Consider the following 24,128-nt stretch of genomic DNA (forward strand, 5'->3'; position numbering starts at 1 on the left):
GTCTCCAGTGAGTGGGGCAGAGGCCAGGATGTTCATCAGAGTTGCCAGGTTGCCACACGGTAACTGGCCCTGCGGGCACTCTGACTCAACAAGGAATTGTGATCAGGTTGCTATAGTAACTTTGTTTATTTCCTTCATGGAAATTTATAATAATGTAGAAATAGCAGTGATGGCCACAGCTGTGTAATAATAGGCTTCAGTTTCTGAAGCATCTGCTGAAGGGCAGGCCAGCTAGTCTCATCAGCTGAAAAAGGGGGCCTGATGCTTGAGAATGTGACAGGAGCCCGCTCTGCTGCTGCTTTTCCAGGGTTTATGGAGAAGGTGGATGTGATGACCAGGAAAGAATGTGTATGCAGAGGATGGAGGAAAATAACTAGCTCAGCAGTAGGCAGACACACAGAAGTCTTCGACTGATTAAAATAATTTAAAAATATGTGATCATGTCTTAAAATCCCAGACTGCAAAGAAGTTCCCAAAGAGAGGAAAGGCTTCCCAGACTATAAATGGGGATGATAATAACCAGACTTAGTCTAGTGGGCGGTGGCAAGAATTCAGTGAAATAAGTCAGGGAGGGTACCTCGCCTGGGCTGGGCAAGTAGGGGAGGGTCAGTAAATAAATATTAGCTATTATTGTTAGTGCTTTATTTCCTCTTGGTTCTTGTTTGGAAGAACACCGCTTCTGAAAAAGTAGGCCAAATTCGACTGATCATTGTTAGCAGTCAGAAGCTGGCTTTGGGAAGCTGAGACTCTTCATCCAGATAACCTAATTTGGAGCTGTGTTTGCTCAGTGTCAATATGTCTAGTTTATAGGGAAAACAACCCAGCCAGCATATCATCTAGATGTTTAGTTTACACGACACAAAGGGTAAGAATATCTTTTCACTCTGACAGTGTTGCTCCAAGGGAATATGGTAACACTAAGTGATCTTAGTAATATGGTAACACGAAGTAATCTTATATTGAAATCTATTTCCCTTCCTCCTCCCCTCCTTTATGGCTTTAATTTTTTTTTTCTAGATTCAGTATTGTTTTTCAGTCACTCTGTCATGCCTGACTCTTTTGCAACCCCATGGGCTGTAGCCCACCAGGCTCCACTCTCCATGGGATTTCCCAGGCAAGAATACTAGAGTGGGTTGCCATTTCCTTCTCCAGGAAATCTTCCCTATCCAGGGATCAAATCCGTGTCTCCTGCATTGGCAGGCAGGTTCTTTACCTCTGGGCCAGAGTACAGCATTTTTAGTTGAGATATAATTCATTTTCACGCACGCCTCTTTTAAAAAATATTTTTGCCCATGCCATGCAGCATGTGGGATCCTAGTCCCCTGATCAGGGATTGAACCTGCACCCCCTTCAGTGGAAGCACAGAATCCTAACCATGGACTGCCAGGGGAGTCCCTTGGCTTCAATTTTTTAAAAAATAAATATGCTTTCTATTATGAGCTTGCTGACTACATTTGGCCAGCAGGGGGCAGGTATTATATACATATCTTTCTGATTCACCCAGAGCTGAAAAATGTTCATCTGAACTATAAAAGTATGTCTTCTATCACCTATCATAGTAAAAACAAAAAAGGATTGTTTTTTAACATCTTAGCAACTGAAAATAGACACCTCTAACTCATTTAAAGCAGCTTTCATTTCACCATCACGTTGATAAACCATAAATTCTAAGAAGCATATTTTTTTTCAGTTACTAGCCCTGCAATTAGCATGCATCTCACAATTGGTGACTTAGATTCAATAAAATATAGTTATTCACTTGAGGATTAGCATATTATGGCTGTAAATTCACACTCCACTGAAGCATGGCATTGAATGAAAATGAATTTGGATTGCTGAAGACACTACTTTTAACAAATTATTCATGATTTCTTACCCTAAATAAAGTGAGTTATTGGACAAGACACAAGAGAAAGTATATGAAGACTTGACTTGGTGCATTTAGTCTCTCAGAAATGTTTGTAATTCAGAATCAAATGACGTTTCATTTTCATTCAGGCTATAGTAGTATTTAAACAATTAGCAGTTGACATGTAAGATAATGCAAATTGAAATGTTAATTTACTCTGACTTCTTAAAAATACATTCTCTGCCTGTTGAAAATCATCAAGTAAAACTTGTAAAAGTTTGAATTCCCCCTTCTTGTGATTTCACGTTGTGTGTGCATGTGTTAGTCGCTCAGTCATGTCTGACTCTTTGGGACCCCTAGGACTGCAGCTCGCCAGGCTCCTCTATCCATGGAATTCTCCAGGCAAGAGTACTGGAGTAGGTTGCCATTCCCTTCTCCAGGGGATCTTCCCAACCCAGGGATTGAACCTGGGTCTGCAGCATTTCAGGAAGATTCTTTACCATCTGAGCCACCAGGGAAGTCTGTTTTAAGGACAAGTGCTCTCATTTGGGTTATAGTTCACATTCTCATTATTTCCATGCCTGGCCTTAAATAAATCACTTATGCTGTCTGACGCTCAGTTTCCTGATCTGTAAAATGAGAGCATTGGGTAACTCCTTTAAGCCTCCACAGCATTTACTTTTATGTAGCCTAGAGCAGTGTTAATTTTCTACCTTGTGTCATATTTCACATATGGTGACATAATCCTCTCAACCGACTGTCAACTCTGAGAATAACATGATTCTCTTGCCTTTGCATGCCCAAGCCCAGCAGCTGAAATGATGCCTTGGGGAAGGCTGGTACTCATTAAAGATTTGTTGCCTTGAATTGAATCAAACTAGATGATACCTAGGAGAAGACAATGGCACCCCACTCCAGTACTCTTGCCTGGCGAATCCCATGGATGGAGGAGCCTGGGAGGCTGCAGTCCATGGGGTCGCTAGGAGTCGGACACGACTTCACTTTCACTTTTCACTTTCATGCATTGGAGAAGAAAATGGCAACCCACTCCAGTGTTCTTGCCTGGAGGATCCCAGGGACAGGGGAGCCTGGTGGGCTGCCATCTATGGGATTGCACAGAGTCAGACATGACTGAAGCGATTTAGCAGCAGCAGCAGCAGCAGATGATACCTAAGGCACTTTTCTCTAGTATCCGATGATACTATCTTCAAAGCAGGAAGGACTCACTATGGCTGAATAATTTCTAGTTGGGTAACTGCTATGTTGCCAAGTCAACAGGCAGAGTTTGGAAGTGTGGGGAAGAAGTTGCCGTAGCTGATAAATTACCCTACAAGACGCTAGCAAGGCCAGCTGATTGCTGATTTAGCCATACACAGGTAAGTACTCACACAGTCTTTAAAACTCAGCAGGCATATCACTGGGAACTCTGCTCAGGGTGATGTGGCAACCTGGGTAGGAGGGGAGTTGGGGGAGAATGGGTACATATATATGTGTACACACACACACACACACACACACACACACACACACACATATAGCTGAGTCACTCTGCTGTGCACCTGTAACTATCACAATCATTGTTAATCAGCTATACCCCAATACTGGCTTCCCTGGTGGCTGAGTGGTAAAGAACCCTCCTGCTATGCAGAAGATGCAGGAGGCACCGGGTTTGATCCCTGGGTTGGTAAGATCCCCTGGAGGAGGGCATGGCAACCCACTCCAGTATTCTTGTCTGGAGAATCCCATGGACAAAGGAGCCTGACGAGCTACAGTCCATAGGGTCGCAAACAGTCAGACATGACTGAAGCGACTGAACACGCATGCATATCCCAATACAAAATAAAAAGTTGAACTCGGCAGACAAGAAGGGGCAAGATGAAGGGAAACAAGATAAATACAGAAGGGGTGAAGAAGCCCTTCAAAAATAGGGAGCACCTAGAGCTTTGGGCCCTTGCAAAGATGGTGCAGTGGTAAAGAACCTGCCTGCCAGTGCAGGAGATACAAGAGACAAGGGTCCAGTCCCTGGGTCAGGAAGATCCCCTGGAGAAGGAAATGGCAACCCACTTTAGTATTCTTGCCTGGGAAATCTCATGGACAGAGGAGCCTGGTGAGCCACAGTCCATGGGGTCGCAAAGAGTCGGACACAACTCAGCGCAGAGCTTCGGGCATGTCTAATGGTGGGCTGGGTGTCGAACCCCAGGTTGATATTTCCTGATGATGGTGAGAATATTCTGGTTATATTTTCAGATCTCGAACCTCCTAGAATCAAGTGTCCAAGTGTGAAGGAACGCGTTGCAGAACCCAACAAGCTGACAGTCCGAGTGTCCTGGGAGACACCCGAGGGAAGAGACACAGCAGATGGCATTCTCACTGAGTAAGTGCAGCTTGGCAGCTGGAATGAGGTTGCCCGTTTATGTGAGAAGTTCACTACCAAGAATAAGGAAGTGTGTATCTGCTGGTCAGGGTATGCTTTTGGACTCGGTACAGCACTCTTTCAGCCACACCTCATTCATTTCTTTATTTTTCTTCACTGTCTGGCATACTACATTCTTCACTTATGTATCTGTTTACTGCCTGTCTCAACTAGAGTATGTTTGAAGCCATATCCTTAAGGCCCAGAACCATGCCTAGCACATAGTTGCTGCTTAGTAAACTATTTGTTGAAGGAAAGAAAGGAAGTCAGAAGGAGTGGTGGGGAGAAGGGAGGAAAAGGGACAGAAGGAGGAAGAGGAAGTCAAGTGGTTAATTCACAGAAAGACTCACTGCCATTGTGTGCTAGGCCCCCTACCCAGGCCTTCCTAAGCCACCACCTCCCTGGGAACCTATGTCTCCCAGGTGGAGCTCAGTGTCGCCCCCTTGTGCTCTGGGAGTATGTTTTAGGGCAGAACTCCAAAATCTCTCTCTTTTTTTTTTTTGGCACCTGTTTCTTTCACAACTTTTGATTTTTAATTTTTTAATATATGACCTTAAACACTTAAACCACTTGTAAATAAAAAAGTCCTTCTTCCCCACCCCAACCCCCTTCTCTAGGACCAACTGCACAAATAGTTTGAAATACATCCCCAAAATCTTTAAAAATGGGTGGTTCCCTTCAGTGAAGTTCAGCCACATGTTGTTCTAATCTAGCAGCTGCGCCTGTGCCCCTGTGGCTATGGATGGGCCCTCATGTTCCCTGGGGGCCACTACTTTATGTCAGCATATTCACATCCATGCCTTAGAGTACACGGTCCTATTAGGCCTCCCCGCCGAGTTTCCATCTGTGGACAAAGAACACCTCTGACTTACCCCTGGTGAGCCATACAGCAGGGCAAGGCTTTCTAGAATTCTGTCAACCCAGGCTGGGCAAGAGGAAATGTTTCTAAGCCAATATTAGCCATAACAGAACATTTTCTTCTAGGAAGAGGCTCAGTCTTTCACCCCTAGGACATTTTGTTCTGACAGCCTGATAATTTTTCCCACCATATAGCTTAGATCATATTTGTTATGTTTCCGCTTGTAATTCCTCAAAGATAAAGTGTGAGTATTAAGAAATTATTTATTTTCTGTTGCATACATATGTCACCCCTTAAGGAGAAACTTTAGGCGATGAGGATTAAAAATATAAGTCACAGTTGCTATAACCATGTCATGCATCATGTGTGTGCTCAGTCATGTCCAACTCTTTGTGACCCCATGGACTGTAGCCCGCCAGGCTCCTCTGGCCATGAGATTCTCCAGGGAGAATATTGGAGTAGGTTGCCATTTCTTCCTCCAGGGGATCTTCCTGACCCAGGGATCAAACCCAGGTCTCCTACATTGGCAGGCAGGTGGGTTGTTTACCACTGAGCCACCTGGAAAGCCCTTGATATAGTCAGGGATTGGCTTTTAACAATTGTTGAATCTTTTGGAACCCAGCACGATGCCTGGGCCTTCTCCTAGCCCATAACAGATTCTTAGATTCTCACAACTGCGATTGCTATTGAAATGTGGTATAATATACACACAATATCAGGTCATCAGATGACTTTAGTTATCTAGCAAGGATATTCACCTTGGCATTTTTGTGGGTAATCTGTGTGTTACAGTTAGAAATGTGACATTTTGAAAGAGCATCTTAGTAACCCCAACCCTCTGTTCAGAGCAGCTATTGGCTTCCTAAATTCTACAGCTCAGGGCCATCAGAGCTGTGGAGCAGAATGAGGAGTTCGGAGAAGGCTGTCTTTTCCCCTTTTGCAGCTCTTGCTTGGCCTCCTTGCTTCTCTGGCATTTCTCTTCTTTTCCTCATGTCTTTTGCAAGCTTCTGTTCTGTAGTCCCCTTCTGGGGTGGGGGGAAGGTTCTAGTGTCAGGTGCTGAGACAAGTGCTTCCTGTGAGCTCCATATTTATGCCCTATGACTGTTATTTGCATGTCACACATGAAAGAGAGTCTCCAAGAGGTAAGCGGCCACTCATGTTTGAAGTCTGATTCCTCTCAGGTTTATCTGCTTTTAAATTGTGCTTCCTGATGAGGACCTTAAAGCACCTAAGGCCCAAAGTGACACGTCTGTAATGCTGGGATGTCTGGCACTCTTGTAACACCCCTCACTGCATACTTGTAAACAACTGCCTTGTCCATCTGTGTGGAAGGTTCTCTTCAATGGTGACAGTGAGAATTTCACATGCACATTGTCAGTCAATATTCTTTTCATTCCTCATACGTGTAGAGAGAAGGGAAATTATCTATTGAAAAACAATTGATCATATTGTACCTACTGATATTCTTATCAGACAACTGAGAAGAAAGATGTGGAAGTCATCCTTGCTCTGTGACCTTGGGTGGGTTCCTTGATCTTTTGGTGGCTCAGTTTCCTCATCTGTGAAATGGGTATAATAATGCCTACATCATAGGGTTGTTGAGAGGATTAAATAAACTACTGTATATGTGTGTGTGTGTGTGTGTTTCTAGACATTATATATAATGTCTAGAAATACGCCAGACATGTGTAAGGTTTATATACTGGGCTTCCCTGGTAGCTCAGAAGGTAAAGAATCTGCCTGCAATGAGGGAGACTTGAGTTTGATCCCTGGGTTGGGAAGATCCCCTGGAGGAGGGAATGGCACCCCACTCCAGTATTCTTGCCTGGAGAATCCCCACAGAGAGAGGAGCCTGTAGGGCTACAGTCCATGGGGTTGCAAAGAGTCAGACACGACTGAGTGACTCAGCACACACGGCACAAAGAATAATAATGATAATAATAATAACTAATAATAAAGATAATAATAACTTGAGTTATTATTATGGTCACCATGAAATCACAGTGAATTTGCCTTTTGCTCAGGAAAGGTCTCCACTGAGATAGAAAAAGCAGAGAAAGTTCTAGCGCCCCCTGCAGGCCCAAATTGCCAGTGACTGCTGGGACTAACCTCTCAAATGATTTCCCTCAAAGAAAATTCCCTCATCCTCCCAATCGGGTGACAGTTCGGGTCTTCCTTGGACCAAAGGAAGGAAGACTTGAGCTTTGGGTTCTCAGCGTCTCCCATCCTCTGTTCTACATCACAAAAAGAAAAACCAGTCTGATTTTCCCAGGAACTGGGGACTTCCATTTTCTGGTCTCAAACTGCACTTCCAAAACAAAGTAAAGCTCAGGAAATTCTCTTCTTTGAGAATTAAAAAACTGGCCTAATGGCAGTCCCTTGGAGTCTCTGTATCTTGAACAGAATGGGTGCTCAACAAACACCCATGATGGTCCTCTTTGATCCTTAGGCCATCACGGCCCGATTGTTGTTAGGGCCTACAGCAATCATCTTTGGTGTTTCTGATTTTTTCCCCCTTTAAGTGTTATTCTAAAAGGCCCACCCCCAGGCTCGCATTTTCCAGAAGGAGACCACAAGATCCAGTATACTGTCTATGACAGAGCCGAGAACAAGGGCACTTGCCAATTTCGAGTTAAAGTAAGAGGTAAGATGACTGCTGCTTGGCTTTTTTTTTTTCCTCTCTTTTTAAGAACAAAGGGAAGCAGAGACTCAAGCTAGAACCTTCTGTGAGTGCCCATTGTCAGAGGAAGACTTGCCAGCTCTGCATTTGCCTCTGATCATGAGGCTAGGGGAAGGGTGCCACCTCACTGCCTAAATTTCACAATTCAAATCCAGATGAGGTTGAGTGCAGGCAGATGATTGAAGGAGTCCGAGAGAGCAGTAAGCTCATCTCACATGAGCCCATCGCTGGCTGTCCCAGAACAATAGTATTTAATAGCTTTTCCACTCCTGGGCTTCAGTGACCAGCCAAAGCCTATATAAGTCCTGCTATGAAGGAGGTTAGGAGCCCCTTAGGTAGCCCACCAGCCGACCGTGTTCTTGGTGTTCCAGAACCTTTAGGAAAAAAAGGTTTTTAAGGTTTACTTTGAGCTTCATGGTTTGGGTAGCTAATAACTAGCCATCTTTACTCCTTCCTCTTCTGGGTTCAACCTCCTCATCTAGACCACAGGGAGCTGAATCAGTTTATCTCAGTGGTCTTGTTGGTTTGAACAGTGACCCTCCTAAGGCACACCCACTGGCAGATAGCCACACCTGCCCCTCCCTACACACCTGCCCAGTGTAGAAGCTGGTGTTTCTGACTCCTCCCCTTCCCTGCTTGCTTTGTGGTGGTGGAGCGGGGGGCACTCAGCACTGAGCACCCTCTGGGCTTGTGTCCCACACAGTGAGACGCTGCGGCAAGCTCCACGCCCCGGAGAACGGCTACATGAAGTGCTCCAGTGACGGCGATAATTATGGGGCTGTGTGTGAATTCTCCTGCGTCGGAGGCTACGAGCTCCAGGGGAGCTCTGCCCGAGTATGTCAGTCCAACCTGGCTTGGTCTGGCACTGAGCCCACCTGCACAGGTACGAGGGCAGCTCTCTCTCCAGCCAGCAACAGACCCTGAAACCCCTTTGGTTCTGGTTTCCAGGACAGGGAGCCTTTTGTTCTATATACTTAGAAAGGTTCAGGGCCAGCCATATTCATCTATTGGATGAAAACAGTCCTCCAGTAACTGGGCAGCCCATCTTTCCCACTCTCCTCCTTCACCTCTGCTCATCTGCTGATTTATCTCGCATGTCCTCTAAGGAGGAAGCTGGAGGTAGGAGCCCAGGGTTCATTATAAATCATCAGAATTATGAATTAGCAAAGTCTGCACCCTTGGGACCTCCCTGGCAGTCCAATGGCTAAGACTCTGCACTCCCAATACAGGGGGCCAGGGTTCTAGATCAGGGAACTAGATCCTACATGCCACAATGAGGAGTTGCTTGCCACCACTAAAACCTCGTGCAACCCAAACAAAAAAGCATCTGTAGTTTCAGCCAGGAAATTAAAAGACGCTTACTCCTTGGAAGGAAAGTTATGACCAACCCAGATAGCATATTAAAAAGCAGAGACATTACTTTGCCAACAAAGGTCTGTCTAGTCAAGGCTATGGTTTTTCCAGTGGTCATGTATGGATGTGAGAGTTGGACTGTGAAGAAAGCTGAGCACGGAAGAATTGATGCTTTTGAACTGTGGTGTTGGAGAAGACTCTTGAGAGTCCCTTGGACTGCAAGGAGATCCAACCAGTCCATCATAAAGGAAATCAGTCCTGGGTGTTCATTGGAAGGACTGATGCTCAAGCTGAAACTCTAATACTTTGGCCACCTCATGCGAAGAGTTGACTCATTGGAAAAGACCCTGATGCCAGGAGGGATTGAGGGCAGGAGGAGAAGGGGACGACAGAGGATGAGATGGCTGGATGGCATCACCCACTCAATGGACATTAGTTTGAGTGAACTCCGGGAGTTGGTGATGGAGAGGGAGGCCTGGTGTGCTGCAATTCATGGGGTCGCATAGAGTCGGATACGACTGAGCGACTGAACTGAACCCTTGTTCCTCTCTTCAAAGCCAGTACACTGCTATGTACAGATGATAGAGCCCCTGCTTTGCAGCACTAGCTGGCAAGTCCCGCAGATCTTGGGCCTTCGGGATCTTTGCTCCTAATGTCAAATGAGGAAGCAAATACTCTACCTTCTCCTGGAGCTGTTGAAAGGATGAAATGAGGTCATCTATTGAACAATGGAATTGAGCAAGGCTTGGCATATGGTCCCGGGGTTGGGAAGATCTCCTGGAGAAGGGAATAGCAACCCACTCCAATATTCTAGCCTGGATAACAGCAACAGTAATGAAACTAAACTTTCAATAACTGTCAGCTGTTATTACTGAGGAACAAAAATTGGGCTGGGTAGCGATCCTAGTGTGACATTTGGACTAGCCAGAAAATTCTGGACATGGCTTCTATTTCTGTACTCCACTTTTTCTCATTTCCTAGTACTTTCTCCGGAGAAGGCAATGGCACCCCACTCCAGTACTCTTGCCTGGAAAACCCCATGGACAGAGGAGCCTGGTAGGCTGCAGTCCATGGGGTCGCTAAGTCGGACATGACTGAGCAATTTCACTTTTCACTTCCATGCATTGGAGAAGGAAATGGTAACCCACTCCAGTGTTCTTGCCTGGAGAATCCCAGGGATGGGGGAGCCTGGTGGGCTGCAGTCCATGGGGTCGCACAGAGTCGGACATGACTGAAGCGACTTAGCAGCAGCAGCAGCAGCAGCAGCAGCAGTACTTTCTCATCTTTATGCTTTCCCTTTAATCTTAGAGAGATGGAGACACAGATACATACATCAACAGCTAAGTGCCTGAGGCTCTTAGATTTTATTAAAATACAAAGAACATCCCTCTTTCCTTCCCTGTCTCATTTCCTGGGGTAGGAGAGTAATGCTCCCCACCTCCAGTGCCCTGCAAACATATTCGCATCTTAATCCCCAGAACCTGTGAATGTATTACTTTACGTAGCCAAGGGGCCTTTGAAGTTGTAAATTAAGGATTTTGAGATGGGAAAAAGCACGTGGATTACCCAGGTGGGCTCAATGGAATCCCAAGCATCCTTAATAAGAGGGAGGTGGAACTGCTCTGAGAGGAGTGAAGTTGGAAGCTGCTACGCTGCTGGCTTTGAAGGTGGAGGAAAAGCTAGGAGCCAAGATTCTGGAAAAAGCCAAGGAAACATGTTCCCCCAGGGCATGTGGGTTGAGGGCAGTGGGGGAGGGGGCACAGCCCTGCGAACAGCCTTGACTTGACCCCAGTGAAACCCGTTCCAAACTTCGCACTGCCAGAATTGTAAGAGAATGTGTGTTAAGCCACTAGGTTTGTGGTGATGAGTTGACCACAAGCAAGAGGAAACTAACACGCGTCCCCACTCCCCAACTGAGTGTTCTTTGGGACCACCTCCTGAATGAACTGAAGACTTCTAGTTGAGTCTTTATCTCGGGGTTTACTTCTTACACATATGTTTCTGTGTCTCATCACAGGCTGTATGTATTGAGCCGGAAGCAGTAGAGGGTTTCTGACCTACCTGACTGTTTCTGATTACAGCCATGAATGTCAATGTCGGCGTGAGAACAGCAGCTGCACTTTTGGATCAGTTTTATGAGAAAAGGAGACTGTTCATTGTGTCCACCCCCACAGCCCGAAACCTCCTCTACCGGCTGCAGCTGGGGATGCTCCAGGTGAGTCCTGGCAGCAGGGCCAAGGCAGAAGGGAGACCTCTGAACAGGAAGGGCCTGGCCATTTCATTAAAAAGCAAAGGCTAGATTCAGTTCTTAATCCATTTCCCGGGAACTTTAGGAACTTGCACTTCAGAACTCCCACCATTCATTTCTGGGTCTGGGCTATAACCTGATTAGCATTGACACCCCAGAGCTAACACAATCGTTTTCCAAATAATGAGGTTTGTTTGTCTTCACTAATAAGCCTAACTGACATGTTGTCCAGGTTCAGCCAAAGAACAAATTGTCTTGGCTGAACCCGGCCAGGGTATGCCTGGGATGGAGGCCATCTATCTGTAGTTTACCCAGAAGGCTGACTCAAGAACTGAGAAGAGTCCAGGGGCCCTGAGGCTCCACATGCTACCGCAGGGAGCTTCCCCAGCTCCCACAGAGCTCCTCAGAGAGGGGTGAGCATCTTTCAGAAAAGTGGCTCTCTGAACTGTGGTCCATGGACTAGCTGTGTCAGCCTGGGAGCTTGTTAGGAATGCAAATTCTCAAGCCCCCACCCAAGACACACTGGATCAGAAACTACCTGTTAGCAAGACCTCCAGGTGACTCCTAAGAACTTCAGAGTTGGGGGGTGGATTTTCTAGGAAATGTGCCCTTCTTAGCTGTGTAAGTTTTGTAGCTACAAAATGAGGCAACCAATGTTTTTGGGGAGGGGAAAAAAAGCCAGAAACTGAAAGGATTGAATTAGAACTTGCTTGATTTTTGTCCTGAAGCATGTTGTCAATAAGAGTGGCCAATCTGATTGAAGAGGTGGGATGCTGTGCTGGGTCATAGATGTGGTGTTGCATATTTTGGGAGGAATGTTTCACCCAGGTGGTGCTAGTGGTAAAGAATCTGCCTGCCAATGCAGGAGATGCAAGAGATGCGGGTTCAATCCCTGGGTTGGGAAGATGCCCTGGGAAAGGAAATGGCAACCCACTCCAGCATCCTTGCCTGGAGAATCCCATGGACAGAAGAGTCTGGCGCACTGTACTTCATGGGGTTGCAGAGTCAGACATGACTGAGTGCATGCTTGTGCACACACACACATACACACACACGACAGTAAACAGAACCAGATGTTCAGAACGATCTTGATTTAATTGAAGGCTGCAATTTAACTTTTCAGCTTTAAGACATTGAATAATAAAACTTTGTTTATTCTCCGCATGTACTTGGACTTCCCATGAACTCTGAAGAGCCATATAAAAAGTTTGGGGCTCCCTTGATAGGAACCTAATTTATCTCATCTTTACCTCCAATCCCTGCCACCTGACCTCCACCTTATGTCCCCTTGTCCCAGCTAGGGGCTTGCTCTTGGGGTAGCACAAGGCCACAACACTGCATCGTGTGGGGAACTGGCCTTGCAGGCTGTATCCCATAACTATACGTTTCCCGACCTCTTCTTATTTCCATGGAAAAATAAAAAAGACAAACAACTTGCTTTTTCTCTGTTGGGCAAACTATGGCACTTGTAAGTAAAATTGTATTGACGCGCAGCCAAGGCTTGCTCATTTGTGCATTCTTTATGGCTGCTTTAGCATCACGGTGGCACCATTAAAACAGAGACCAGCCAGCCCCATGGAACCTACAATCTTTATTCTCTGGCCCTGTACACAAAATGTCTGCTGACCCCTGCCCTAGTCTAGCCTACTCCTTCAGGTACTTGCTAAGTTACTAATCAACTAGTTGGTTAGGATACTTGATATCAAGGTATTGATATGTGACCTCCCCCTTCCAACATATTTACATTGGCATTTTAAGCAGAGCCTTCAAAGAAAGGTTTGATTGGCTTATGTGATTGTTAGAATAATAAGAATGTTTATTTCTACCTTTTTTTACATTCTTCTCCCACTTCTATCATTCCATACAGAGATATTTCCGTGGAACTGTAATAAAAACTTGGTGTTCTCATACCTGAGGAGTTTAAACTTTCTTTCTCCCATTTAGTCATCATTCATCTTAAATTACTTCTTTGTTTCCTTATTGCCACTGCTGCTACTGATGAGACTTCCTGGCATGTGGTTGAGCAGGTCATGGTTCTTGCCAAGGACCAGCTCAGAGGCAGTCTCACTGAGAGGCATTCTCTCTCTTAAAAAAAAATGAGGTATGGTGGACATCTAACATTACTAGTTTCAGGTGGACAACATAATGACCCAATATTTGCATATATTGCAAAATGATCGTAACAGTAGTCCATTTAACATCCATCACCATACATAGTTACTAAAAATGGTTTTCTTGTGATAAGACCTTTCAGGATCCACTCCCCTAGCTACTCTCAAATCTACAATATAGTTTTATTAACTAGAGTCACCAAGCTGTATATTACATCCCCATAATTTTTTCATTTTATTACTAGAAATTTGTACCTTTTGACACCCTTCACCCATTTTGCCCAGCCCCAGCCCCCACTTTCAGAAAACGACAATCTGTTCTCTATATCCATGAGCTCAATTTGTTTTAGTTCTTTGGGTTTTTCTTTTAAGATTGCACATGTAAGAGAGATCATATAATATTTTCTCTTTGACTTACTTAACATAATGCTCTCAAGGTACATGCATGTTTCAAATGGCAAGAGTTCATTCCTTTTTGTGGCAGCAGAGATACACTTCCTCAGTCTGGGTAGTGAACTTCTCACATAAGAGGGGCAGCCTCATTCCAGCTGCCAAGCTGTGCTTACTCAGTGAGAATGCCATCTGCTAAGGACCTACAGATCTTTTTTATTTGTGACTTGCCAACTAAGTCAAATCAGAGAGGAGCAGCCTTTCCAAATGATCAATCAAAAATAAAACGCACCTTTTTAGCCTGGTATTTCCCCTGGTCTCATTTGTTTTGCATTTCAGTGAACATTTATTGGGCCTTCCCTGGTGGCTCAGTGGTAAAGAATCTGCCTGCCAATGCAGGAGACATGGTTCGATCCCTGGGTCACAAAGATCCCCCAGAGAAAGAAATGGCAACGCACTCCAGTATTCTTGCCTGGAGAATCCTATGGACAGAGGAGTCTGGCAAGCTATAGTCTGTGGGAGTCACAAGAGTCAGACAACTTAGTGTCTTAGCCTTAGTGACTAAACAAGAACAAATATTGCATTTTATATATATATCATTTTCTTCATCCATTCATCCATCAAGGGACATTGAGGTTGTTTCCATAGCTTGACTATTGTAAATAATGCTGCAGAGAACATGGGGGTGCTTATATCTTTTCAAGTTAGTGTTTTGCTTTGGATAAATATGCAGAAGTAGACTTGCTGGATCACATGGTAGTTCTATTTTTAATTTTTTTGAGGCACTGCTTTACTGTTTGCCCTAGTGGCTGCACCCATTTACATTCCCACCAACAGTACATCAGTTCACTTCAGTCACTCAGTTGTATCTGACTCGTTGTGACCCCATGGACTGCAGCACACCAGGCTTCCCTGTCCATCACCAACTCCCGGAGCTTACTCAAACTCATGTCCATTGAGTCGGTGATGCCATCCAACCATCTCATCCTCTGTCATTCTCTTCTCCCACCTTCAGGCTTTCCCAGCATCAGGATCTTTCCCAATGAGTCAGTTCTTCATATCAGGTGGCTAAAGTATTGGAGTTTCAGCTTCAGCATCAGTCCTTCCAAAGAACACCCAGGACTGATCTCCTTTAGAATGGACTGGTTGGATCTCCTTGCAGTCCAAGGGACTCTCAAGAGTCTTCTCCAACACCACAGTTCAAAAGCATCAGTTCTTCAGTGCTCAGCTTTCTTTATAGTCCAACTCTCACATCCACATATGACTACTGGAAAAACCAAAGCTTTGACTGCATGGACCTTTGTTGGCAAAGTAATGTCTCTGCTTTTTAATATGATATCTAGGTTGGTCATAACTTTTCTTCCAAGGATCAAGCATCTTTTAATTTCATGGATGCAGTCACTATCTTCGGTGATTTTGGATCCCCCCAAAATAAAGTCATGTATGGATGTGAGAGTTGGACTGTGAAGAAAGCTGAGCACCAAAGAATTGATGCTTTGAACTGTGGTGTTGGAGACGACTCTTGAGGGTCCCTTGGACTGCAAGGAGAGCCAACCAGTCCATCCTAAAGGGAATCAGTCCTGAGTGTTCATTGGAAGGACCGATGTTGAAGCTGAAACTCCAGTACTTTGGCCACCTGATGCGAAGAGCTGACTCATTGGGAAAGACCCTGATGCTGGGAGGGACTGGGGGCAGGAGGAGAAGGAGACGACTGGAGATGAGATGGCTGGATGGCATCACTGACTCAATGGGCGTGAGTCTGAGTGAACTCCGGGAGTTGGTGATGGACAGGGTGGCCTGGCGTGCTGTGATTCATGGGGTGGCAAAGAGTCGGACACGACTGAGCGACTGAACTGAAAATAAAGTCTGTCACTGTTTCTATTGTTTTCCCATCTATTTTCCATGAAGTGATGGGACCAGATGCCATGATCTTATTTTTCTGAACGTTGAGTTTTAAGCCAACTTTTTCACTCTCTCCTTTCAGTTTCATCAAGAGGCTCTTTAGTTCTTCTTCGCTTTCTGCCATAAGGGTGGTGTCATCTGCGTACCTGAGGTTATTGATATTTCTCCCCACAGTTTTGATTCCAGCTCGCACTTCATCCAGCCCAGTGTTTCTCATGATGTACTCTGCATATGTTAAATAAGCAGGGTGACAATATACAGCCTTGATGTACACCTTTCCCGATTTGGAACTTGTTTGTTCTTCCATGTCCAGTTCTAACTGTTTCTTCCTGACCTGCATACAGATTTCTCAGGAGGCAGGTCAGGTGGTCTGGTATTCTCATCTCTTGAAGAATTTTCCACAGTTTGTTGTGATCCACACAAAGGATTTGGCATAGTCAGTAAAACAGAAGTAGATGTTTTTCTGGGAACTCTCTTGCTTTTTCAATGATCAAACGGATGTTGGCAATTTGATCACTGGTTCCTCTGCCTTTTCTAAATCCAGCTTGAACACCTGGAAGTTCACCTACTGTTGAAGCCTGGCTTGGAGAATTTTGAGCATTACTTTGCTAGTGTGTGAGATGAGTGCAGTTGTGCGGTAGTTTGAGAATTTTCTTGGGCATTGCCTTTCTTTGGAACTGGAATGAAAACTGACCTTTTCCAGTCCTGTGGCCACTGCTGAGTTTTCCAAATTTGCTGCTATATTGAGTGCAGTACTTTCACAGCATCATCTTTCAGGATTTGAAATAGCTCAACTGAAATTCTATCACCTCCACTAGCTTTTTTTTTTTTAGTTATGGCTCCTAAAGCCCACTTGACTTCACATTCCAGGATGTCTGGCTCTAGGTGAGTGATCACACCATCGTGATTATCAGTACATAAGCTTTCCCTTTTCTGTATGTCCTCAATCGCATTTGTTACATGTCTTTTTCTTTCCCCCTTTTGTAGCACTGGTTTATTAAGACTGAATCCCTATCAGTATTTGTAGACTGTCAGTAGTCATGTATGGATGTGAGAGTTGGACTATAAAGAAAGCTGAGCACCGAAGAACTGATGCTTTTGAACTGTGGTGTTGGAGGAGGCTCTTAAGAGTCCCTTGGACTGCAAGGAGATCCAACCAGTCCATCCAAAAGGAAATCAGTCCTGAATATTCATTGGAAGGACTGATGCTGAAGCTGAAACTCCAATACTTTGGCCATCTGATGTGAAGAGTTGACTCATTGGAAAAGACCCTGATGCTGGGAAAGATTGAAGGCAGGAGGAGAAGGGGACGACAGAGGATGAGATGGTGGGAAGGCATCACTGACTCAATGGACATGAGTTTGAGTAAGCTCCAGGAGTTGGTGATGGACAGGGAGGCCTGGCATGCTGCAGTCCGTGGGGTTGCCAAGAGTCGGAGATGACTCTGTGACTGAACTTAACTGAAACAATGGGGAACTGAAGCATCAAAGCAAACGCATTAAGGATCATACATAATAGATAAACCCTTAAATTTTCTTATTCCCTATATTATTATTCCCCTTATTATTTATTTGCTTAAGTAATTCAATGCATACTGACAGCTTAAGGTGAAAAGTGTCAGATTCGTGATCTCCAAAGATTTAGCTTTGGGACCAGGGACCAGGCTTGATCACTCAAGAGCTTTTGTGTAGCAGAGTTTTATTAAAGTATGAAAAGAGACAGAGAAAGCTTCTGACATAGACATCAGAGGGGAACAGAGAGTGCCCCCCTTGCTAGTCTTAGCAAGGGAGTTATATACTTTTTTAATTGGTTATTGCAGTAAATCAAAAGAATGTCTCAGGGTTGTAAAGGTCTTACCAGACCCACTCCCACAATATACATTTCAAGATAACGGGATTAGAACTAACAATAGAAAGATTTTACCAGAGCTGCTCCCATAATATATGTTTTAAAATGACAGGATTAGTCAGAAGTTTCTCAAAAGGGAGAAACATGTCCTCAAGCAGGATACATTGTTGTTATATAATCATTGGTACAGAGTGTAAGGGAAAACATATCCTTGAGCAATATGAGTTGTTTTGTTGTGTATCATCTGCTCTAGGCTTAAAGAAAAAAAAACCCTTTGTCCTTTTCTCCTCCTTGAAAACTCCAGACTCCTTTCTCCTCATCAGGACTTCTTATCAGCGTACCTAGGAACTGACTCTCTCAATACTTAACCAAAACTGAATTGCTTATGAAACATTTCTGCATAGGCTGCAGAGCAGCCTATATTTCTGTGCCTTTATCTTTTGTTTGACTTCCAGCAATTCTGCCTGAATAGCTCTATCTTCTGGTGCCATCTCCTGGGCTTTCTTAAAGTCAGACAATGCTTGATCATATTCTTTGAATCCTGGCCACCCTTGGGCTCTATGGTACAGTGCCTTGGTGTTTGCTGAGTCTGTTTCAAGGACCTCCAAGCAACTGTCAACCACTCCCTGCCAATCAGACATTTTCAGTGGACATCTTCAGTTTGCAAGCTCCAATATTCAGCACACAGCTTAAAGCAACAGGCTGCAGCTTTGATCCACGTGCTTTCTCAGCTGCAACTTTTGTGCCTTCCACATACCTTAAAACTTTGGTGTATTTTTTTTTTAATGGCCATCTCTCAGTTCTGGGATTTGAATAAAGAATTTCCAATGTTTTTTTTAAGTGTTCTGTTACTGATAAAATTTCATCTACATCTTCTAAATCCACATCTGCATCCTCTGAAATCTCGATGACTGTCACCAGAACTATCTTGGGGGAATATTCCCTAATCATCCCCTTCCTTCAGTTTTCTGCATTCTGCAATAATGCACAATTTGGCAGTTTTTTGACCTTTCATCTCCACATTTTCCCAAATCCTTGCCACACCCATTCCTTTCATCACCTGCCCAAACAACACGTGTTTTCCATGAGTGAGGAGTCGGAACTGTCATGATGAAGAACTGAGAATCGCTTATCTTGCAGCCTGCATTTGCCAGGCTCAGTAATTCCCCCTCATTATGCTGATAATGGAAGTTTTCATCTTCAAATTTTTCATCACAAATATTGTCTCTGCCTGTCCCATTCTAATTGGAGAAGTCTCCACCCTGAATCATAAATTTCTTGATTTGATGAAAAGGGCATCCTTTCAATTTCACCACTTCCCTGGTGGCTCAGACGGTAAAGTGTCTGCCTATAGTCTGGGAGACCCAGGTTCGACCCCTGGGTTGGAAGATTCCCTGGAGAAGGAAATGGCAACCCACTCCAGTACTCTTGCCTGGAAAATCCCATGGATGGAGGAGCCTGGTGGGCTACAGTCCATGGGGTTGCAAAGAGTCGGACACGACTGAGCGACTTTTTTTTTTTCAAATAGAGAGGTTTCCCAGTAGTGAGTCCAATGCCTGTTTCTCCTGTACCTGACTGCTAAGTCACTTCAGTCATGCCCAACTCTTTGCGACCCCATGGACTGTCGCCCACCAGGCTCCTCTATCCATGGGATTTTCCAGACAAGAGTACTGGAGTAGGTTGCCATTTCCTTCTCCAAGGGAATCTTCCTGACCCAGGGATTGAACTCATGTCTCTTATGTCTCCTGCACTGGCAGGAGTTCTTTACCACTACCACCACCTGGGTTAGTGTTCTGTACACAATTTTCCTGTACACAATGCTTGAAAAATTTCTGCAGTTTGGGGCATAATATCTGCAAGCAATTTTAAGGCAATTAGACCATATTGTTCCCCTCTAATATCCAGATTGAAGAAGACTAGAGGGTTACTGGGGTTGGAGTGCTTAACTGGGGTGAGGAGGAGACAAGTGCAACATTGTGGCCCAAAGACACCATTTGCAAGTGACTCAGAGCACTGCGTGGAGAAGGCAATGGCACCCCACTCCAGTACTCTTGCCTGGAAAATCCCATGGACGGAGGAGCCTGGTAGGCTGCAGTCCGTGGGGTCGCTAAGAGTTGGACACAACTGAGCGACTTCACTTTCCCTTTTCACTTGCATGCATTGGAGAAGGAAATGGCAACCCACTCCACTGTTGTTGCCTGGAGAATCCCAGGGATGGGGAGCCTGGTGGGCTGCTGTCTATGGGGTTGCACAGAGTCGGACATGACTGAAGCAACTTAGCAGCAGCAGCAGAGCACTGCATGGCCACAGCACAGCACACTGCATCCATGTAGACCAGCTGTGCTCTTATGTGTCTCTCTAATGATGGCCTTTTTTTTTTTAAATTTTTTACTTTACAATATTGTATTGGTTTTGCCATACATCAACATGATGGCCCTTCTGATAGGCATTTGGTGTTGTCTTATGATTTTGATTTGCTTTTTAATGACTAGTAATATTTAGCATCTTTTCATGTATCTGTGCAATGGCACCCCACTCCAGTACTCTTGCTTGGAAAATCCATGAATGGAGGAGCCTGGTGGGCTGCAGTCCATGGGGTCGCTAAGAGTCGGACATGACTGAGCGACTTCCCTTTCACTTTTCACTTTCATGCATTGGAGAAGGAAATGGCAACCCATTCTAGTGTTCTTGCCTGGAGAATCCCAGGGACGGGGGAGCCTGGTGGGCTTCCATCTGTGGGGTCACACAGAGTCGGACACGACTGAAGTGACTTAGCACATATCTGTTGGCCTTTCATATATTTTCTTTGGAGAAATGTCTGTTCAGGCCTTTTGACCATTTTAAAATTGAATCATTTATTTGCTGTTGAGTTAAATGAGTTCTTTAGAGATTCTGGATATTAATCCCTTATCAGATAAACGGCTTGCAAGTGTTTTTTGTTCCCATTTTGTAGGTTGTCTTTATACTTGTTGATAGTTTCTCTTACTGTGCAGAAGCTTCTTAGTTTCATGTAATCCCACTTGTTTTTTTTTGTTTGTTTTTTGTTTTTTCATTTTGTTGCTAGTGCTTAAGGTGTCATATCCAAAAATCATTGCCAAGAGCTATATCAAGGAGCTCTTTTTCCTGTTTTTTCATCTAGGAATTTCATAGTTTCATATCTTCTATTTAAGTCTCTAATCCATTTTAAGTTCATTTTTGTAAGTAGTATAACCTAAGGTGTTAGTTTCATTTTTTTTACATGTGAATATCCAGTTTCTTCAGCACTAGTTGTTAAAAAGACTGACTTTTCTCTATTGAGTATTCTTGGCTCTTTTGTCAAATACAAGTTGACTATATATCCTTGAGTTTATTTCTGGGCTCCCAATTCTGTCCCATTTGCTTTTTTTGGGGGGGAGGGAGGATGTGTTTTTATGCCAGTACTATACTGTATGCAGGTCAGGAAGCAACAGTTAGAACTGGACATGGAACAACAGATTGGTTCCAAATAGGAAAAGGAGTACGTGAAAGCTGTATATTGTCACCCTGCTTATTTAACTTATATGCAAAGTACATCATGAGAAACACTGGGCTGGAGGAAGCACAAGCTGGAATCAAGATTGCCGGGAGAAATATCAATAACCTCAGATATGCAGATGACACCACCCTTATGGCAGAAAGTGAAAAGGAACTAAAAAGTCTCTTGATGAAAGTGAAAGAGGAGAGTGAAAAAGTTGGCTTAAAGCTCAACATTCAGAAAACGAAGATCATGGCATCTGGTCCCATCACTTCATGGGAAATAGATGGGGAAACAGTATCAGACTTCATTTTTTGGGCTCCAAAATCACTGCAGATGGTGACTGCAGCCATGAAAGTAAAAGATGCTTATTCCTTGGAAGGAAAGTTATGACCAACCTAGATAGCATATTCAAAAGCAGAGACATTACTTTGCCAACAAAGGTCCGTCTAGTTAAGGCTATGGTTTTTCCAGTGGTCATGTATGGATGTGAGAGTTGGACTGTGAAGAAGGCTGAGCGCTGAAGAATTGATGCTTTTTAACTGTGGTGTTGGAGAAGACTCTTGAGAGTCCCTTGGACTGCAAGGAGATCCAACCAGTCCATTCTAAAGGAGACCAGTCCTGGGTGTTCATTGGAAGGACTGATGCTAAAGCTGAAACTCCAATACTTTGGCCACCTCATGTGAAGAGTTGACTCATTGGAAAAGACCCTGATGCTGGGAGGGATTGGGGGCAGAAGGAGAAGGGGACGACAGAGGATGAGATGGCTGGATGGCATCACTAACTCGATGGACATGAGTTTGAGTGAACTCCGGGAGTTGGTGATGGACAGGGAGGCCTGGCGTGCTGCAGTTCATGGGGTTGCAAAGAGTCGGACACGACTAAGCGACTGAACTGAACTGATACTGTTTGAAGTACCATAGCTTTATAGTATAGCTTGAAATCAGAAAATGTGATGCCTCCTGCTATATTCTTTTTTTGTTGTTGTTGTTCTATTCTCTGAGAATTGCTTGGCTATTTAGGGGTCTTTTGTAGTTCTGTGCAAGCTTCAGGATTGTTCTCCACCCCCATCCCCGCTTGTGTAAAAATGCCTTACATTTTTTCATAGATTGTTCTAGCCTTCTACCACTGAGTATGATGTTAGCTGTAGGCTATTCATTTATGACCTTTCTTATATTTAGGTACTTTGTTTCTATACCAAAAACTTTTTTTAAAAAATCATGAACATAAGTTGAGTTTTGTCAAATGCTTTTTGTCCATCTATTGGGGTGATTTTTTCATTCTATTAATCTGATATATCACATTGATTTTGTGTCTGTTGAGCCATCCTGCATTCTAGGTGAAATTCCACTTGGTCATGCTGAGTTATCCTTGTAATGTGCTGCTGAATTCAGTTTGCTAGTATTTTGAGAAATTTTGCATCCATACTAATCAGGGATATTGATCTGTATTTTTCTGATAGTGTCTTTTTCTGGCTTTGCTATCAGGGTAATGCTGACCTCATAAAATGAGTTTGGAAATATTTCTTCCTTTTCTACTTTTTTTGGAAGGGTTTCAAGGTTACCGTCAATTCTTTACAAACATTCTTTAAATGTTTGGTAACATTCATTAGTGAAGCTATCTGGTCCTGGGCTTTACTTCATTGGGAGGTTTTTAAATTTTTTTATTATTTTATTGATTTAATCTCCTTACTAGTAATTGATCTATTCAGACTTTCCATTCCTTCATGATTCACTCTTGATTGTTTTTATGTTTCTAAGAATTTTTCCACTTCTAGGTTGTTGAATTATTGGCATACAGCTATTCATAATAGCCTCTTATGAACTTTGTATTTCTATTGTATCAGTTGTAATTCTCCTTTGACATTTACAGTTTTGTTGATTTAGTTTTTTCCTTAGTTTAACTAAGGGAGTGTCAATTTAGTTTATCTTTCAAAGAACCAACTCTTAGTTTGGTTAATCTTTTCTACTGTTTTTCTGTTTTCAGTTTCATTTATTTCTGCTCTAATCTTTATTTCCTTCCCTCTGCTAATTATGGGTTCAGTTTCTTTCTCTAGCTCCTTAAGGCATAATTAGGTTGTTAATTTGGGAAATTTCTTGCTTTTTAATGTTGATTTTTATTGTTGTGCATTTAAGTTTTCATATGTTGTCTCCATTTTTGTGTCAGGATACTTTATTTCCCCTTTAATTTCTTCCTGATCCATATGTTATTCAGGAGAGTGTTGTTTAATTTCCATGTATACATGAATTTTCAGTTTCCTCTTGTCGCTGCTCAGTCGTGTCCAACTCTGTGCGACCCCATAGACAGCAGCCTACCACGCTTCCCCATCCCTGGGATTCTCCAGGCAAGAACACTGGAGTGGCTTGCCATTTCCTTCTCCAATGTGTGAAAGTGAAAAGCGAAAGGGAAGTTGCTCAGTTGTGTCTGACTCCTAGCGAACCCATGTTATTGATTTCTTATTTTGTACCACTGTGGTCAGAGAAGATACTTGGTATAATTTCAGTCTTCTTAAATTTTCTGCTGCTGCTGCTGCTAAGTCGCTTCAGCCATGTCCGACTGTGTGTGACCCCATAGACGGCAGCCCACCAGGCTCCCTCGTCCCTGGGATTCTCCAGGCAAGAACACTAGAGTGGGTTGCCATTTTCTTCTCCAATGCATGAAAGTGAAAAGTGAAAGTGAAGTCGCTCAGTCGTGTCCGACTCTTCGCGACCCCATGGACTGGGATTTTCCAGGCAAGAGTACTGGAGTGGGGTGCCATCGCCTTCTCCGTCTTAAATTTTCTAAGACTTGTTTATTTAGTGGCCTAACATATGGTCGGGCTTCCCTGGTGGCTCAGAGGTTAAAGCGTCTGCCTGGAATGTGGTAGACCCAGGGTTCGATCCCTGGTCGGGAAGATCCCTGGCGAAGGAAATGGCAACCCACTCTGGTACTCTTGCCTGGAGAATCCCATGGAGGGAGGAGCCTGGTAGGCTACAGTCCATG

The 24,128-nt window shown here is 44.1% G+C and overlaps 1 protein-coding gene across 7 annotated transcripts in view; it reads left to right on the forward strand.

Annotated features, from left to right (window-relative positions):
• The window catches only part of SRPX (sushi repeat containing protein X-linked), a 142,468-nt gene that overhangs the window by 82,022 nt on the left and 36,318 nt on the right, over positions 1-24,128 (forward strand). For 4 of the 7 annotated variants that reach the window (XM_055563148.1, XM_055563143.1, XM_055563144.1 and 1 more), the window contains 4 exons: positions 4,097-4,223; positions 7,644-7,765; positions 8,505-8,684; positions 11,236-11,369. In XM_055563148.1, the coding sequence (XP_055419123.1) occupies positions 4,097-4,223; positions 7,644-7,765; positions 8,505-8,684; positions 11,236-11,369 (563 nt within the window). Of the gene's footprint in view, positions 1-4,096; positions 4,224-7,643; positions 7,766-8,504; positions 8,685-11,235; positions 11,370-14,242; positions 14,444-14,918; positions 15,082-18,108; positions 18,482-24,128 lie in introns of those variants that run through there. The other 3 variants (XM_055563146.1, XM_055563147.1, XM_055563149.1) reach the window with 3 other exon arrangements.

This window comes from Bubalus kerabau, chromosome X (assembly GCF_029407905.1).
Source record: "Bubalus kerabau isolate K-KA32 ecotype Philippines breed swamp buffalo chromosome X, PCC_UOA_SB_1v2, whole genome shotgun sequence".
NCBI lineage: Eukaryota > Metazoa > Chordata > Mammalia > Artiodactyla > Bovidae > Bubalus > Bubalus kerabau.